This window comes from Mustela nigripes, chromosome 6, assembly GCF_022355385.1.
Source record: "Mustela nigripes isolate SB6536 chromosome 6, MUSNIG.SB6536, whole genome shotgun sequence".
In the NCBI taxonomy this organism is placed as follows: domain Eukaryota; kingdom Metazoa; phylum Chordata; class Mammalia; order Carnivora; family Mustelidae; genus Mustela; species Mustela nigripes.
Window position 1 is genome coordinate 107,122,964 of NC_081562.1, and position 17,871 is coordinate 107,140,834.

The 17,871-nt window shown below is 45.7% G+C and overlaps 1 protein-coding gene across 9 annotated transcripts in view; it reads right to left on the reverse strand.

Moving 5' to 3' along the window:
* Positions 1 to 8,213: 8,213 nt before the first annotated feature.
* The window catches only part of ADA2 (adenosine deaminase 2), a 45,311-nt gene continuing 35,653 nt past the window's right edge, over positions 8,214 to 17,871 (reverse strand). For 3 of the 9 annotated variants that reach the window (XM_059403922.1, XM_059403918.1, XM_059403921.1), the window contains 2 exons: positions 12,894 to 13,052; positions 12,251 to 12,602 (listed from right to left, as the gene is read on the reverse strand). In XM_059403922.1, coding sequence (XP_059259905.1) covers positions 12,935 to 13,052 — 118 coding nt within the window. In that variant the 3' untranslated portion in view covers positions 12,251 to 12,602; positions 12,894 to 12,934. Of the gene's footprint in view, positions 8,836 to 9,970; positions 10,395 to 12,250; positions 12,603 to 12,893; positions 13,057 to 17,871 lie in introns of those variants that run through there. The other 6 variants (XR_009404882.1, XM_059403920.1, XM_059403919.1 and 3 more) reach the window with 6 other exon arrangements.

The window sequence follows — 17,871 nt, forward strand, 5'->3', positions numbered from 1 at the left end:
TGCCCCACCCCGCCCCCGCCGCACAGCCAATCAGCGGCGGAGGAGCGCTCGGGCCGGGCGGCGCCCGAGGCATTTCGGGAGTTGTAGTCCCACGTCCGTGTCCCGAAGCCCAGCAGGGCGCGGGGCGTGTTAGACGCCGAGTCAAACCCGGCGTGGGGGGTCGGGCAGGGTGCTGGGGGAGGTTGGGCCGGGGTTCTTTTCCCGCGGGCCAGGGGTTAGGGGTGGGAGGTGGGGCGGGTGAGGTTCCTGTTGGAGGGGAAGGAGGCAGACAAAGTCCGGCCTCTTAGTAGACGGAGACTTGAGGTAAGCAGGCCAGTGTGCATGGACTTTGTATCCGCGGACTTTCTGGAACGTGCGTTTCTCTCTGAAGTCCCAGCTCCCTCAACCCTCAGTCCTCAGCAACTCTCAGGGAGATGAGAAACTGTGTGGAAGGAGCTAATACTTATTTGCAAGGAACGGGGGCGGAAGAGCAAAGCTTTCTTTTGATGTTCGAGAGCCCTGAACCCCAGTCAATCAAGGAATACTTGGAGGTTACCAATTAGTCATTCTTGTGGTCTTTAAGTAAATATTCGCTAAGGTCCTCCTTCCTGCCCAGCTCTGTGCTAACTCCTGGGGAGAATATATACATAAATAATACTGCAAACTCACACTTTGTAGGGAGGTCGAGACAGGACTATAATACAAGGTAGAAAATAACTCCCGAAAAGAGGGAAAGCACCATTGTGTCCACCATTTGAAATGTTTAAGATGCTCCCTTTCACACCATTTGACCTGTCCCTGGTGATAGTTACACTAACTAAGAAGGCTGAGCCTGCAATATATTTAGCACTAGGTGAGAGGAAGCAAGATGGGGTCAGGGATGGGCAGAGACTCTGCCCTCTCAGAGGTTAGTAACACCCTTAGATCCTCAATCTTGAAGGCCAAGATCCAACTTTTGGCAGTTGCCTGCAACTGAGAGAATCTGGCAGACTGATTCACATTAACCAACCAACAACTGCCCAGCACTTAAACCCTGCCAGGGGACGTGGCTTTCCAAGATGGAAATATTCTCAGTCTCTTCCTGTTATCAAACTACCTGGAAATTGCTTTAGTGGGTAGTGATTTTTAAAATATACCCACAATTTATTTGACAATCCTCTTCTAAAAAGGTAGAGTTTATTCCGTTCCTGATGAGTGTGGGCTGGACTTAATAACTTTTTTTTTTTTAGGAGGCTCCACACCCAGGATAGAACTAACATGGGGCCTGAACTCACCCCGAGATGAAAACCTGAGCTGAGATCAAGAGTCAGATGCTCAACTGACTGAGCCACCCAGGTGCCGCAATAACTCACTTTTAACAAATAAAGTGAAGTAGAGGTGACACTGTGATTTCCAAGGCTAGGCCATAAATGATATGGTGGCTTCCACCTTGTCCTCATTTGTCTCACTCATTCTGAGGAAGTCAAATACCATATCGTTAGGACGCTCAAGCAACTCTCTGGAGAAACTCATGAGCTAAAGACCTGCAGCCTCCCACGAACAGTCATGTGAGAGAACCGTCTTGCAGGCAGATCCTCTAGAACTCATAGACATCTTGGCCAAAACCTCATGAACAACCCGAAGACAAAACTACCCAGCCGAATTACTCTTGAATTTCTAATCCTCAAAAACCAGAAGATAATAAATGTTCATTGTTGTAAGCCAGTAAATTTGGGGGTAATTGTTGCACAGTAGTAAAGAACAAATACACTTGATGATCAAAATTACATCATCATCATGGCCCCATCATCTCCAGAGGTTCTCAGCCTGGGTCAGTGTGTTCCGTATCTGGATCTGCCTTTCAGTCTTCCCCAGCTATGGGCTGAACTCCATAAAAATAGCAGCCATTCCTAGCAGGAATCAGAAGTGGCCTGGTGTGTTTCATGAAAGGTGACAGAAGAGGTGATTCTGGGAGGTTCCAATCTGGTTATTGTAATTAATACTCTTGTGTGTATGTGTGTACATGTGTGTATTTTTTATGCATGTGTGTTTAAATATTGAAAAGTCTTCCTTAGATTCTCTAGGGCTTCTTTTTTTGTTTTGTTTTAAAGATTTTATTTATTTATTTGATAGAAAGACAGCACAAGCAGGGTTATCGGGAGAGGGAGAAACAGTCTCCACACTGTGCAGGAATCCCAATGTGGGGCTCAATCCCAGGACTCTAGGATCATGAACCAAGGTGAAGACAGACATTTAGCTGACTGAACCACGCAGGTGTCCCACTCTCGGGCTTTTCAAGCCAGAAAAGATTATGAATCATCCATAACTAGAAAAGTCCTTGAGAGCAGGTTCCCTCTCTGATTTATATTCATTTTCTTCATGGGTCCTATCATGGTGACTGCACTTGATAGCTGCTCAGTTAATATAAGTAGGCAAATGAATGAATACCCATGCTCCCACTGTCCCTCTGGACTTGCTCACATCTGCTCATATGTCCATGTGTTTGCACCAGCCTGCTCATCCCCACACACAGACTTTGTGTTGGTTAGGACTAGGATTGGCTGTAAGAAACCTTCAAAGACTAGTGGCTTAAATAAAATCTAAATTTGTTTCTTTCACACACACAAAGTTGGGAAGGAAAACACTATGGCTTGGTATTGTGACTCCACCAATAGGTGCCTGGGCTCCTATTTTATTCCTCGGCTGTGTTCACTGCCCAACTTCCTCTTCATGGTCCAAGATAACCACTCAGGCTCAGACATTATGTTCACATTCCAGGCATTAGGAAAAGAGACAAAAAAAGCTATGCCGTCTCCCTGTAGATGCGATTCCCAGACGTCTTCCCCAGGCAGGCCTCTTTTTATTGAATTTCATGGATGCTGTATTTTTTACAAAAGAAGCTTTGGGGCAACCCTGCCTTGAGCAAGTCTCTCGGGGCAATTTTCCCATAAGCATATAAGGCAGATATTCACGGAGACCAAGAGTGCATTATCAGGAGTTAAATAAAGTGTTCCCCTTTATTTATTTAGCCATGACCAATATGGGAAATACTACATAAAAAGTAATAGAAGGGGGCGCCTGGGTGGCTCAGTGGGTTAAAGCCTCTGCCTTCAGCTCAGGTCATGATCCCAGGGTCGTGGGTTCGAGCGCCGCATCGGGCTCTCTGCTCAGCAGGGAGCCTTCTTCCCCTCCTCTGTCTCTGCCTGCCTCTCTGCCTACTTGTGATCTCTGTCAAATAAATAAATAAAATCTTTAAAAAAAAAAAAAAAGAATCTCTTATGGTGGGACGCCTGGTTGTCTCAGTGGGTTGAGTGTCTGCCTTCAATTCAGGTCATGATCTCAGGGTCCTGGGATCTAGTCCCGCATCAGGCTTCTTGCTCAGTGGGTAGCCTGCTTCTCCCTCTCCCGCTGCTGCTCCCCCTGCCTGTGCTCTCTCTGACAAATAAATAAAATCCTAAAAAAAAAAGTCTCTTATGGTTTGCCTCCCCTTCTCCTTTTTTTTCCCCTTCTCACAGGTTCATCTATTTTGTTTCCTAAATTCCACATATGAGTGAAATCATATGGTATTTGTCTTTCTCTGACTGACTTATTTTACTTAACTTAATACTCCCTAGTTCCATCCACATCACTGCAAATGGCAAGATTTCACTGTTTTTGATGGTTGAGTAATATTCCATTTTATATATTATTATATTATATATTAATATTGTATATTATACATATTATATATTGTATATTAATATACTGTTGTATATATTTATAGTATATACACACACACACATATACCCACATCTTCTTTATCCATTCATCACTTGATGGACATTTGGGCTCTCTTCATAGTGTGGCTATTACAGATAATGCTGCTACAAACATTGGGATGCACGTACCCCTTCGAATCTGTATTTTTGTATCCTTTAGATAAATACCCAGTAGTACAATTGCTGAGTCATAGGGTAGCTCTATTTTTAACTTTTTGAGGAAATGCCATACTGTTCTCCACAGTGGCTGCACCAGCTTGTATTCCCACCCAACTGCGCAAGAGGGTTCCCCTTTCTCCGCATCCTCGCCAACACCTATTATTTCCTGTTACGACAAGCTTTTAAATCTGATATTTATTCCATCTGTCCCATGTCTATTTTTCAACAGAGATTTAAGCAGGAAAGCAAGGAGCATTTATGGACTTATCCTTAGAGCCTTCATCATCACTGGTGCCAGACTAGCAACCCCTACTTGCCTTCCCAAACCCTGGCGATTAGCAGAGTAACAGGCCACCAGTGTGGTAGGGAAGCTGCAGTGGCCTCTGGCCAGCACCTGGCCGCTCCAGATCTCTGAGGCGAAGAATGACATACATCTTTTGCACCTCAGTTAGAGCTCTGACTTGAGACCTGGACAACAGGGACACAGGAAGTTGAAACAATTCACTGCATGCTATAAATAACTGATGCTCTCTCCTAAGTGGAAAACAAGTTTTTTGAGAGGGAAAGAAGGTCAGTGCCAAAGACACTAGATGACAATGACAGGAGTAAAGCAAAGGCCCCAAGAGGGACCCGAGGGCTTGAAGCTTCAGCACCCCACAGGGCTCCTGCTCAGGCTCACTCCTTCAGTTCTCTCACCCACCAGTAGCCCCTGCTCCAAAAATCAGACAGTGGGTGTGGCCATGTCAATCTGGGGCTAAGGGCGACAGGACCTGCAGTACGGCTGAGCCTCTAGAAGAAGGCACTTTTGAGAACCTATCTGCTGCAGCTGGGGGTGGGAGTCCCGGGCTTCAGCTGGTGACTCAGTCTCATTCGGATTATGTGACCCTAATTTGTAACCAGGGAATATTTACAGAAAAACTTCAAACCTCCCAGGCTAAGGTACCATGGCATTGAGCCCACCCCTTCAGATTTTTACCCTCCTTACCCCTGGCTGCGGGGTGGAAGGATGACTTTCTGACATCTTGTCCCAGCCATAGAAGAAAATGAAGAACACAGGGAGCCATGTGGCCACACTGATGAGTTCTCCTCACAGCCCCATGTTCCTGCTCAGATGCTCCTTCTCCCCAGAACTGCCAGTATGTCATGCTTTGCCATGAGCTCTTGTTCCCTTCCAGGCTCCGCCTCTCCCCCACTCCCTCAACACCTGCTCCAGGGAATGGCAGGCCGAGAGTCTTTGTGTGAGGGTTTAGCTGAAGACAAAGCTGGGTCATGCTCCAAGACCAGGCAGTGAGGAGGGCTACTCAAAGATGCAGGAAACAAGCTGGCAGCTCAGCCTGGCACACCCAGCCTGGTTCTCCGGGCCTCACCCGTGCTCTGTCCAACATGTCCATGCGAAACACAGGTGGATTTCTGAGCATGGGGAAGGAGGAGAAGGGTTGAATGAAAGAAAGGGGAAGCTGGAGAGGGAAAGAAGAGAAGAGAGGAAAGAGGCAAGAGAAGACTGATCAAGGAAATGCTGAAAACCCTACCCAGAGACAAGTGAAGAAAGAGGAAGAAAACAACCGAATGGAGAGTCCTAAATATCTTGGAAGCATGTGATGTCCGAATGAATCCCCGGGCTGGGTTCCTAGCAGCCCCAGGGGTCCATCCCTCCCTGCTCAAAGCCTGTGGCCCTTCTGCCGACTCCCTGCAGCCTGCCCTTACTAGACTTTTTTTCTTTTCTTTTTTTTTTTTTTTTCTTTTTTCTATTTGCTAGTCAAATGAAGCATGGGGGAGTGGAGAAGGAACAAAAAAATCTGTAACTGGCTGTGATCAATTAATTGTGAAACTACTGCACTCAGACCAGCCCCTCTTAGAGATTTTCAGCTCCTTCCTGGACTGGGTCCCCAGGCTGCACTGAACTTCTGGGTCAGGGAGGCGACAGGATCCTGCCAATATGGCTCCTTGTCTGTTCCCTCTCTTGCCAAGCCCTAAGGGGAACGCTGGCCAATAGCAGCCCAGCCCTCACACCCTTCTGCCACTGACTCCCAGGGAGCTTCTGAAGGGAACCAGTGGGGCCCCACTCTGCCAGCTCCATCCCAGCTGACTAGCCCCCACTCCTATGGAGCCCCCAGCCCTGACAAGGAGGCAAGGGGATTCAGGGGGGATAGGGTGGGGAGGAGTCTGACCACCATCCAGAGCCCAGCCTCTTGAGGAAGCTGAGCAAATGGAGGAGCTGCCCCTCCCCAAGCTCTGACCCAGGGATCTCCAACTAGTTACTGCCTCTGCATCTCCATGGACAGGCCATGGGCTGTCAGGACTGGTTGCTCCTCACTGGTAACAGGTAGGAATGAAATAGTCCTATGGGAAGAATTACACCTACATCTTATCAAGACTCTGAGTTGGGTCTCTGACTCTTGAGTGCCTGTCTGGCTCAGTCAGTAGTGCATGTGACTCTTGATCTTGGGGTCAGGGGTTCAAGCCCCACATTACGTGTAGAGATTACTTTTAAAAGACTCTAATTCCAACTACCAATTTGCAGGAAATATGCCGGCCAGAGGAACATGTTAAAGAATACTCCTGGGCTCACTTCATTCAGTGGACACAACTAGATAACATCAGTATCAGCATAAATAACCCATAAAACAACAAGAAGTCTGGCAGAATATACTCCCCACAGCAGAGAAGAAGCACATCAAAGAGAATAAGAAGGGTAGAGACATGGTCAGGAGCTAAATGGACCCAGGGACCATCTGCAGGAGGGAGGGACGCAACAGGCACCGAAGAAAGAGAAGCAGATCCCTAAGCCGGGCATCCCAGGCATAGGGGGCCGACAGGGGAACATGAATCTTCATAACCCTTAGCCTTGAAAACAAGAGGCGCCCAAACACTCAGGGGGGCTTAACACCTGAACACTAAAACTCCGTGGGTTTAGCTCTAGAAGAGCCAGGAGGGTAGACCCCTTGCCCTTAAGAGACAGTACAACAAACAGCCCCACTGAGAGGTAGCATAGAAGCAGCAGTTTGAAAAATGCCTGGAGTTTATGGGAAGATATATTTACTGACCTGAGTGTGTGCTGGAGGAGCAGGAATCACTGGGAGACCTCTCGCAGGATAAAAGAGCTGGCAGACACCATTTCCTTCCCCTGCCTCAGCCTAGACACAGGGACACCTGTGGGAACCTGTGTGGGGCCAACATTCTCTATCTAACTTGCTAACGTGCCCCTATCCTCTTCTACAGACCCACCACCAACAACCTAGCCTAAGCAGGAGTTTTCCTCAGCGGCTACAGGTCCCCTCCAGCAGCTGACTGGCTAGGACCTCACTGACACCACATGCTCGGTCCCTGCATTCTCCTGAAGAGCTGTCCCCTCCAACACACCCTTGACAGGAGTCTGTCCAAAGCAGCACCACAAGCGCAGCAGTGTACAAGCAGCCCCAACAGGGCCAGCACCACCCCAATATGACCACTACCTGAGGGAGGAGGAAGAAAACCACACACACACACACACACCAGTTTCTAGCCCAGCAGTGGGCTGGGCAGACATCTAGTCTGACTGCAGGACATGCCCACCAAGGAAAGCTTCTCAGAGGACAACACCAAAAGAACACCAGCAGCTGTGGCAAATGTCTGGTCTGACCCAACTCAAGTCCAAGATGGCCCTGGACTGGCCCACTAACAACACAGGGACCAAACCCTGCCTACAACAGGTGAACAGAGCCATAGCAGATGACTGGACTAAAGGCAAATGTTTCTGAGCCACACAGCAGGGTACACACAACAAACACAGGAAACACCCCTGAAGCGCCAGTTTATGAACATAAGACTTCTTCACAAGGCCACTACTTCCAAGAGCAGAAGACATAGATGACTTTCCTAACACACAGAAACAGACACAGAGAGTTAGATAAAATGAGGAAACAGAGGAATATATCCCAAAGGAAAGAACAGGACAAAATCACAAGAGAGTAAATGAAACAAAGGTAAGTAATATGCCTGACAGATGACTTAAAGTAATGGCCATAAATGTATTTGCCAGATTTCTCAAAATATTCCAAAAAATAGAAGAGGAAGGATAACTTCCAAATTTACTCTAGAGGCCAGTATTATCCTGACACCAAAATCAGATAGAGACACGAGAGAAAGAAAGAAAGAAAGAAAGAAAGAAAGAAAGAAAGAAAGAAAGAAAGAAAGAAAAAAAGGAAGGAAGGAAGGAGGAGGGGAAGGGGAGGGGAAGAAAAGGACAGGACAGGACAGGACAGGACTACATGCCAATATCCCTGAAGACTATAGATGTGAAACTCCTCAACAAAATACTAGCAAATTGAATCCAACAATACTTTAAAAAAACTCATTCGCCACAGTTGAGTGGGATTTATTCTTGGGATGGGAGGGTGGTTTGATGTTTGCAAGTGCATTTGTGTGATACATTATGTCAATAAGAGAAAGGATAAAAAAAAAAAGTGACATTTCAAGAGATGCAGAAAAAAACATTTGACAAAGTAGCACATCTATTCATGCTAAAAACTTTCAACAAAGTAGGTTTAGAGGGACCATACTGCAACATAAAAAGAACCATATATGAAAAACCCACAGTGAACATCATTCACAATGTGAAAAAAAGAGAGATTTTCCCCTAAGATCAGGAACAAGACAAGAATGTCCACTTACCACTTTCATTCAATGTAGTACTGGAAGTCCTAGCCACAGCAAATAGATAACAAAAAGAAATAAAAGGTATCCAAATTGGTAAGAAGAAAAGTAAAACTTTCGCTATATGCAGATGATATGATACTATATACAGGAAACACTAAAGACTCCACCAAGGGGTGCCTGGGTGGCTCAGTTGGTTGAGTGTCTCCTTTTGGCTCAGGTCACATCCCAGAGTCCCGGAATCAAGCCCTGTATCAGGCTCCTTGCTCAGTGGGAAGTCTGCTTTTTTCTCTCCCTCTGGCTGCTTCTCCCTCTGCTTATGCTCTCTCTGTCAAATAAATAAAAAAAAATTTTTAAATATATTTTATTTATTTATTTGAAAGAGAGCATGAGCAGGATGAAGGACAGAGGGAGAAGCAGACCCCTGCTGAGCAGGGAGCCCAAAGCAGAGTTTAATCCCTAGACTCTGATCCTGAATAGCCAAAGCGATCTGGAAAGAAAATAAACCAGGAAGTATCACAGTCTCAGATTTCAAGATATACTACAAAGGGCAGTAACCAAAACAGTATGGTATTGGCACAAAAGTGGACACAATAAAACAGAATAGACAGTCCAGACATAAACTCACAATTACATGGCCAATTAATCTTTGATAAAGCAGGAAAGAATATCCAATGGGAAAAAGAAAATCTCTTCAACAAATGGTGCTGGGGAAACTGGACAGCAACAAGCAAAAGAATGAAAATGGACCGTTTTCTTTCTTTTTTTAAATTTTATTTATTTGACAGAGACCACAACTAGGCAGAGCAGCAGGCAGAGGGAGAGGGAAAAGTAGGCTCCCCAATGAGTGGAGAGCCCTTGGTGGGGCTCAATCCCAGGACACTGGGATCATGACCTGAGTCAAAGGCAGACAACCTACTGAGCCACCCAGTTGCCCCAAAACTGGACCATTTTCTTACACTATATACAAAAATCAACTCAAAATGGATTAAAGATCTAAATGTGAGATCTGAAACCATAAAAATCCTAGAAGAAAGTGTAGGCAGTAATTTCTCTGACATCAGCAGTAGCAGTATTTTTCTAGATAGGTCTTCTGGGGCAAGGGAAACAAAAACAAAAATGAACTATTGCTGGAGCGTCTGGATGGCTCAGTCAGTTAAGCATCTGCCTTCAGCTCAGGTCATGATCCCAGAGCCCTGGGATCAAGCTCTACCTCCAGTTCCAGGCTCAGCCAGGAGCCTGCTTCTCCCTCCTACCCTGTTAGTGCTCTTTCTCACTATCTCTCAAGCTCTCAAAAATAAATAAATAAGTAAATAAATCTTTAAAAAAAAAATAAAATAAATATTTTTTAATCAGGTCAGCATCATGACCTGAGCCAAAGGCAGATGCTTAACCCAACTGAGCCACCTGGTTGTCCCTTTCTGTACTGTTTTCCACAGTGGCTGCACCAGTTGCATTCCCACCAACAGCGCACAAGGGTTCCTTTTTCTCCACATCCTTACCAACACTTGTTTCTTGTATTGTTAATTGTACTCATTCTGACAGGTGTGAGGTGATATTGTAGTATAGATCTGCATTTCCTAACGATGAGAAATGTTGATCATCTTTTCATGTGTCGTCGGCCATCTGGATGTCTTCTTCTGGAGATTGGTTCACATCTCCTGTCCATTTTTAATGGGATTATTTGGGTTTTTGGTGTTGAGTTGTATTAAGTTCTTTAATATTTTGGATACTGGGGCGCCTGGGTGGCTCAGTGGGTTAAGCCGCTGCCTTCGGCTCGGGTCATGATCTCAGGTCCTGGGATCGAGCCCCACATCGGGCTCTCTGCTCTGCGGGGAGCCTGCTTCCTCCTCTCTGCCAGCCTCTGTGCCTACTTGTGATCTCTGTCTGTCAAATAAATAAATAAAATCTTTAAAAAATATATATATATTTTGGATACTAAGCCTTTATCAGATATGTCATTTACAAACACCTTCTCCCACTCAGTAGGTTTGTTGATTCTAATTTTCTTTGCTCAGCAGAAGCTTTTTATTTTTATGCAGTCCCAATAGTTTATTTATTATTTATTTTAAAAAGAAATCTTTATTTCTAAGTATAAAGGGGTAACATAGACCACGGGATAACATCAGTCTCTGCCATATTACTCCTGAAACAGAGCAGAAGAGAAGGAGTAGGCCTTCATCCAAGACCACCAGGTCCTATGGTTGCCCAACTTGCCCTCACCATGTTTCTTTCCAAGATTAACTCAGGGTCTGGGGTTTTTTAAATGATTTTATTTATTGGGGTGCCTGGGTGGCTCAGTCATTAAACATCTGCCTTTGGCTCAGGTCATGATCCCAGGGTCCTGGGATTGAGCCCCGCATCGGGCTCCCTGTTCTCCGTCTCCCACTCCCCCTGCTTATGTTCCTTCTCTCACTGTCTCTCTCTCTCTCTTTCTGTCAAATAAATAAATAAAATCTTTTTTAAAAAAAGGATGATATCTCCCTTTATTCGTTGTGCCCATTGCCTTCCTATAGACTGTGGTTTCTCCCTATAGTGTTAACTTTTCCTGAAGAGCAATGAAGAAGAGAATATCAGAGCCAGAAAGGTTCCTAAGAAAACACCCAGCCCAGACCCTCTAGTGACAATGCTTGCGAACACACACACACACACACACAATGGGAATAGAGGCAGAACTAGAGCTAGAGCACCAGCACTCTGTTCTCAGCCCAAGGTGAGTTATTCAAGAGTAAAGGAGGGCAGGACTTTTCTGAATGAGGTCTGGAAACTTAGATGAGCTCCAAGCATCAGGAGATGATTGAAGGAAGCAAAGAAAGAGTTTCAGGAAAAGGCCATTACCAGAGCTCACAGTCTAGAAGGCATCGACTCCTTGAGCCCTCCACCCCTTTTACAGAACAGTCAGTGTTGCAAAAGTCCCTTATGTACTACAGAAAATTGTGTCTGATAGAAAAGAAAATTGGAGCACAGTCAGTTGAGCGTGGGACTCTTGGTTTTGACTCAGGTCATGATCTCAGGGTCCTGAGCTTGAGCCCCATGTTAGGATCTAGGCTCAGTGAGGAGGCTGCTTCAAATTCTCTCCCCCTCTCCCTCTGCCCCTCTCCAATGGCATTCTCTCTCTTTCTCTCTCTCTCAAATAAATAAATCTTAAAGAAAAAGAAAGAAGAAAGGAAGGAAGGAAGAAAGAAAGAAAGAAAAGAAAGAAGAGAAAAGGAAAAGGTAAAGAAAGTGATTCCTTATTGTTCCTTAAAAATATCATTGGCACATTGTTCTTTTTTCCATTTCTATTTCTAATCTACGTGGACCAAGCCTGTGACCTATAAAGGAAGACCCTGCTTCCCATCAGCCAGTGCACAGGTGATGACAGCACCTTCTCTGGGCCTCACCTGAGCTGCCATCATGGAGGAATCCGGAAAGACACAAGTCTATAAACCCAGGGAAGTGTCTGCAAGGCTCTTGGTACTTGGCCTCTTCTTCATTCATCAAATAAAGCAGGTACTTAATCTAGTGCAACAGTGTTTATAATAAAGGATATTTGAAGGCTATCCAGATGCCAACTTGTTGGGGCTTTGTTAACTATGGCATGTTACCACAATGAAACACTGAGTTAGAAAAAGGAAGTACTCTCTGTAACCCAAAATGGAAAGATTCCCAGGGCATACTGTTAAATAAAAAAACCAAAATCCAGAACAGTATGCATAATATGCTGTCTTTTGTATCAGAAAAGGGAAAACAGAACATTCATATTTGCAGTCGTTTATTTTGCATAAAGAAACACGAGAAACTACTAATTATTGTGGGAAAAATAGGTGGGGGGCGAAAGAGGAAGGGGTGAAGTTGGGATGGACGTAAGGCTTTCCAATCTGTTCTTATCACATATTTTTTTCTTTTTAAAAATATGATTGTATACTATTCAAAATTTTTATTTTAAATACAATAAAATTTAGGGGCGCCTGGGATGCTCAGTTGGTTGGGCGTCTGCCTTTGGCTCTGCTCATGGTCCTGGGATAGAGCCCTGCTTGGGGCTCCCTGATCAGTGGAGAGCCTGCTTCTCCCTCTCACTCTGCTGCTCCCCTTGCTTGTGCTCACTCACTCTCTCTGTCAAATAAAGAAATAAAATATTTTAATAAATAAATATAATACAATTTTAAAATTATTATGGCACTACCCCCTCATCCTATACTATGTGCTCTAAATTTGTACATACAGGATGGCCCAAAGTCAAGAGCAGACGTTTCTACCTGGGAGGGGAAAATGAGGCAGCTAAAAGCAAAGCATATGAGGAAAGTAGTGGCAAGAGGTAAGGCAGAAGAAGGGAACTGGGATGAGACCTTGAGGACTATTATACTGTGGGTAGGGAATGGAGCAAAATAGTAACTGTAGAGCTACCTGTGTGGCTCAGTGGGTTAAGTGGCTGCCTTTGGCTCAGGTTATGATCTCAGGATCCTGAGATCCAGCCCCGCATCAGGCTCCTTGTTCCACAGGGAATCTGCTTCTCTCTCTCCCTCTGCCTGCTGCTCTGCCTGCTGGTGTGCTCTCTCTCTCTCTCTGTCTGTCAAATAAATAAATAAAATCTTTTAAAAAATAGTTTCATTTATTTAAGTAATCTCTACACCCCACTTGGGGATCAAACCCAGAACCCAGAAATCAAGAATCCACACTCCTCTGACTGAGCCAGTCAGGTGCCCCCAAATGGTTAATTTTTGTTTCATCTCTACTTTTTGGAGTTTACAAATTTCGCTACTACAAGCATGTTTTACAATCAGAAAGTATTATTATTAAATGTTACATATTGTCTTAAGTGTTACTCCCAGCAGTGACAGGAGGCGACAGCAGAGGATAAGGGAACGAAAAGGAGAATGGAGCTGCGGGAGAAATTTCTTTGGTCCCGCGGGTGGCCACCAGGGGTCAGCAGCACGCCGCAGTCAGCCTGCCCCTTGCCACAGGTGAAGAGAACGAGGTTCCCGCCAGGAAAGGTCCTTCTTCCCATCCTCAGTCTCACACTAATCGCCATTTGCTTTCCACATGCTTCGGTCTCGGGCCATTTCCCACTAAATGGCAGTCATGGGGGCCTCCGAGGACCACAGCTGTCTGCAAGCTGGGGAGCGGTGAGGGTGGGGGCTGGCGGAGATTCCCAGGACCTGAGTTCTGCCTTCCCAGGGACAAACCCTGGACAAACCCGACAAAGAGAAGGCCCTAGACGCCAAGGATCCATTTCTCCTGGTAGGGGACAGGAAATTGAGCAGGTTTCCGGGACTGGAACTCGGCCAAAGGAGAGCCAGGGGTCACAAGAGGGGTCAGCCTGTCCCAGGAGGAAGATCACTGCTCCCAGTAGGGCTAATGGTTCTGTCCTCATCAAGCAAAGGGAATGGTGGAGAGTTTGTCTGAGGGTGAGTTGGAGGCTGCAGTTGCCCAATTCCACCCTCTGAGTCGAGAACTGACCTAGGCCTGCCAGGAGTTTCTGGAAACCTGTTACTGAGAGGTGCCTCAGACAAGAAGAGAGAACAGCCCTGTGTTGTAGTATGAACCCCGACCTAAGAATCTAGAAACCTGCTGTTACCTACTGTGTGACCTTGAGAGAGTTGTTTACCCTCTCTGGGCCTTAAGTGAGTCCTCTGTTAACACAGAGTTAGATAAGATGATCTTTAGGCCTCTCCCAGCTCCAGTATGCGATGACTCTAAAAATTCCAGTCTTCTACCCTTCCCTGCCCCAGAAGGGCCTTAGTCCTGGGAAGATCTGGCTGGACCAGGACAGACCTCATCTGCCTTACGTATGATCTCTGGCCAGTCCCCAGGCAAGGTCCCTTTGGACTGGATCCAGGCCACCCTGAAGGTGGAGGAGGAAGAGGTTTTCGGCTGAAAGCTGAGATACACTGAAACGCAGCAGCTCTGGTCCTCACCCTGCACACCATTACATGTAAGCATTGAGTACTCAGGATGTGGCCCCCATCCCCGGAAAGCCAGCTGGAAACTGCTCCCTGTCCCCACTGGGCTCCCAGATACCCCAACAGCTCTGCCAGCCACCCCCTTCCATTTACCCCCTTTCTGCACAGAGAAGAAAGGACCAAGAAGGTTAAGTCATTTTTAGGGTAACTACTATATAAAGAACATACTACGTATGGGAAACAATATTTATAAGCCAGCATGCTAAATTACTGTTGGTCTGTGGATACAGTTCTATATATCCAGTTCCCCAATGACGGAGTCTTGGGAGAGGCAAGGATCCCAGCAGTCACACAAAATCTCAAACTTGTGGAAAGGGACACTCTGTGATTCTGGACTGGGTGGCTGGGGCAGTTTACAGAATTCTGTTCTGGTGAGCTTTAAAAATCAAGCAGGCACATCTTCCTGATTCTTTGGGTGGCTCTTCCAGAAGCGGCTATGGTTTACATAGCTTTCAGGATCCCTTCCAAGTGGAGACCCTGTAACACTTATCTCCAGTTTGCTAGTCTTATCAGCCAACATACATTCCCCTTGTTTTCCTTTTTTTAAAAAAACTTGTTTGGGGGCGCCTGGGTGGCTCAGTGGGTTAAAGCCTCTGCTTTTGGCTCAGGTCTTGGTCCCAGGGTCCTGGGATCAAGCCCCGCATCAGGCTCTCTGCTCAGCGGGGAGCCTGCTTCCCTCCCTCTCTGCCTGCCTCTCTGCTTACTTGTGATCTCTGTCTGTCAAATAAATAAAATCTTCTTTTAAAAAAAATTGTTTGTTTGTTTGTTTGTGAGAGAGATCACAGAGGGAGAGGGAGAAGCAGGCTCCCCACTGAGCAGGGACCCTGCCTTGGGGCTCAATCCCAGCGCCCTGGCGATTATGACCTGAGCCGAAGGTACACTTAACAAACTGAATCTTCCAGATGAAGAGCTGAGCTAGAGCAAGACCCAGATCCAGATTTTGTGGAACCCTGAGGCTTATACATATTTGAAGGACCCTCTTAAAGTATTTTTTTTAATTTTTTATTTTTTTAAGAAAAAATATTTTAAATTACTACTCCATGGGTTCTCTTAGAAGAGGTCCATGCATGTGCAAGGCCCTGAAAGGAGAGCTTCAGTACCACCAGTGAATCTGTTCCCTTCTAGAGATCTCTTCAAACTCTACAAGGCCTGCCTGCTTCTCTCCTTCTTCCTAATCTTTTCCCCTTTCCTCCCCTCCCTTCCCCTCCTCTCCCCTTCCCCTCATTTCTCTTCCCTTCCCTGAGTTCATCCCCTCCCTTCCCATGAACCAGAGGGACCTGCAGGGCCAGAGGAATCGGTGTTAGTGGGAGGTAAGGAGGGACCACATGCCCAGGGAATCAGGAACTAGGAAGATGCATCGGGGGTAGCAGGAGTCAGGTTTCTCACAGCTGGGGAACAGAGTTAGATATGGGAAGAGCTGAGGCTGGAATAAACCCATGGTATTGAATGGAATGGGAGATACGGGTGTAAACTTATGTTTGTTCACTTTTTTAAAGTAAGCTCCAGGTCCAACATGGGGCTTGAATTCATGATCCCAAGATCAAGAGTCACAGGCTCTACCAACTGAGTCAACCAGGCACCCTGCAAACTCATGGTTTTTTAATATACATAGATAAATTTGGAAATAGATATTAATGTATATGTGTAAATATATGTGTTCTAATATATACAGTTAACAAACAAAAATTCAACTGAGTAAATACAAAGATCTAATTGGCTTTATTAAGTGACTCACAGAATCAGGCAGTATCCCAACTAGCAAGTAGAAGAGCCCTATAAAATGGAAGGTTTTCATAGGAAAGGGGGTGACAGGGGTGGGGGCAAGGTACGCAGGGGTGGGGGCAAGGTAAACGGCACCTGAATGGTTCAGTAGTTAAGCAGCTGCCTTGGGTTTAGGTCATGATCCTGGGGTCCTGGGATGGAGCCCCACATCAGACTCCCTGCTCAGCCCGAAGCCTACTTCTCCCTCTCCTGCTTCCCCTGCTTGTGTTCCCTCTCTGTCTGTGTCTCTGTCAAATAAATAAATAAAATCTTCAAAAAAAAAAAAAAAAAGGAACGACAGTGGGGTGATGGGGTAAGAAGTTATTAGCAAAAGAAAAGATAAGTCCAGGCAAGGTCATCTCCCCTTAGGGTGAAGGGCATAGGCTCTTATTAGGTGGATGACCTCATCTTTGGGAGATGGAGAGGGCCTGTGTGGTAGATTATCTTACTGGTACTGATTAGAAAATTCCTGACTGACCAGTTAAGACTTACATTTCCAGGGTTGGGGGGGGCATTGAAAATGCGGTTAGATTAGGTATTAGGCCCCAGTTTGGTAACTTATCCTAAGTGACATCATTTTGGGAGTGTGGTTTTCTTTTTAACAATATAAGTTACAGTCACATATGCACATATATAAATTACATTTATGTATGTTTATACACACAGCAGCACATCTAATGCTCAGGTCAAGGTTTTCTTTTTTTTTTTTTTTTTTTTAAAGATTTTATTTATTTATTTGACAGAGAGAGATCACAAGTAGGCAGAGAGGCAGGCAGAGAGAGAGAGGAGGAAACAGGCTCCCTGCTGAGCAGAGAGCCCGATGTGGCACTCGATCCCAGGACCCTGAGATCATGACCCGAGCCGAAGGCAGCGGCTTAACCCACTGAGCCACCCAGGCGCCCAGGTCAAGGTTTTCTAACCAAGGAACCAGAGTTCTTTGGAGAAGAGCTCATGTCCAGTATGAGATGAGGAAAGTACAAATGAACGTAGGATATTTAATTGTGTCAAAAAATAAGGAAGTTCTCAAAAATTTTAAGAATTTATCAGTCACAGGAGCCAGCTTAACAGAGTTAAGCTGGAACAGTGTGAGCATCTTAAAAGAAATAATGATAGTGTTCGAGTAGAGTCCATTGAAAAGAATCAGAATCCATGGACCCTAGTGATAGAGCTAACATTTAAAAAAAAGAAACAAAAAACAGTTATAGGGGTGCCTGGGTGGCTCAGTCATTGTCTGCCTTTGGTTCAAGTCATGATCCCAGGGCCCTGGGATGGAGTCCCACATGGAGTTCCCTGCTTGACGGGGAGCCTGCTTCTCCCTCTCCCACTCCCACTGCTTGTATTCTCTGTCAAATAAATAAAATCTTAAAAAAAAAAAAAAGTTATTCAAAATGCCACAAAGACCGATTTCAGACCACCGTTGGTTTCACAGCAGGTGACTATTTGTTGCTTGCTAGTGCAGACGGCCTCCAGCAGGCCATGATCCATGTGCCCTGCCCCACCTCCCACCCCCGCCCCATGTGATGCACAAAGCATCCCTTCTGAGGCCTTTCCCCTGAAAATGTATAAATTGGAATCTCTTCAGAAGGAAACATTACATAGACGTGAAATGAGACACACTCTACCAAATAATTGTTTGTACTCTTCAAAAATGTCAAGGTCAC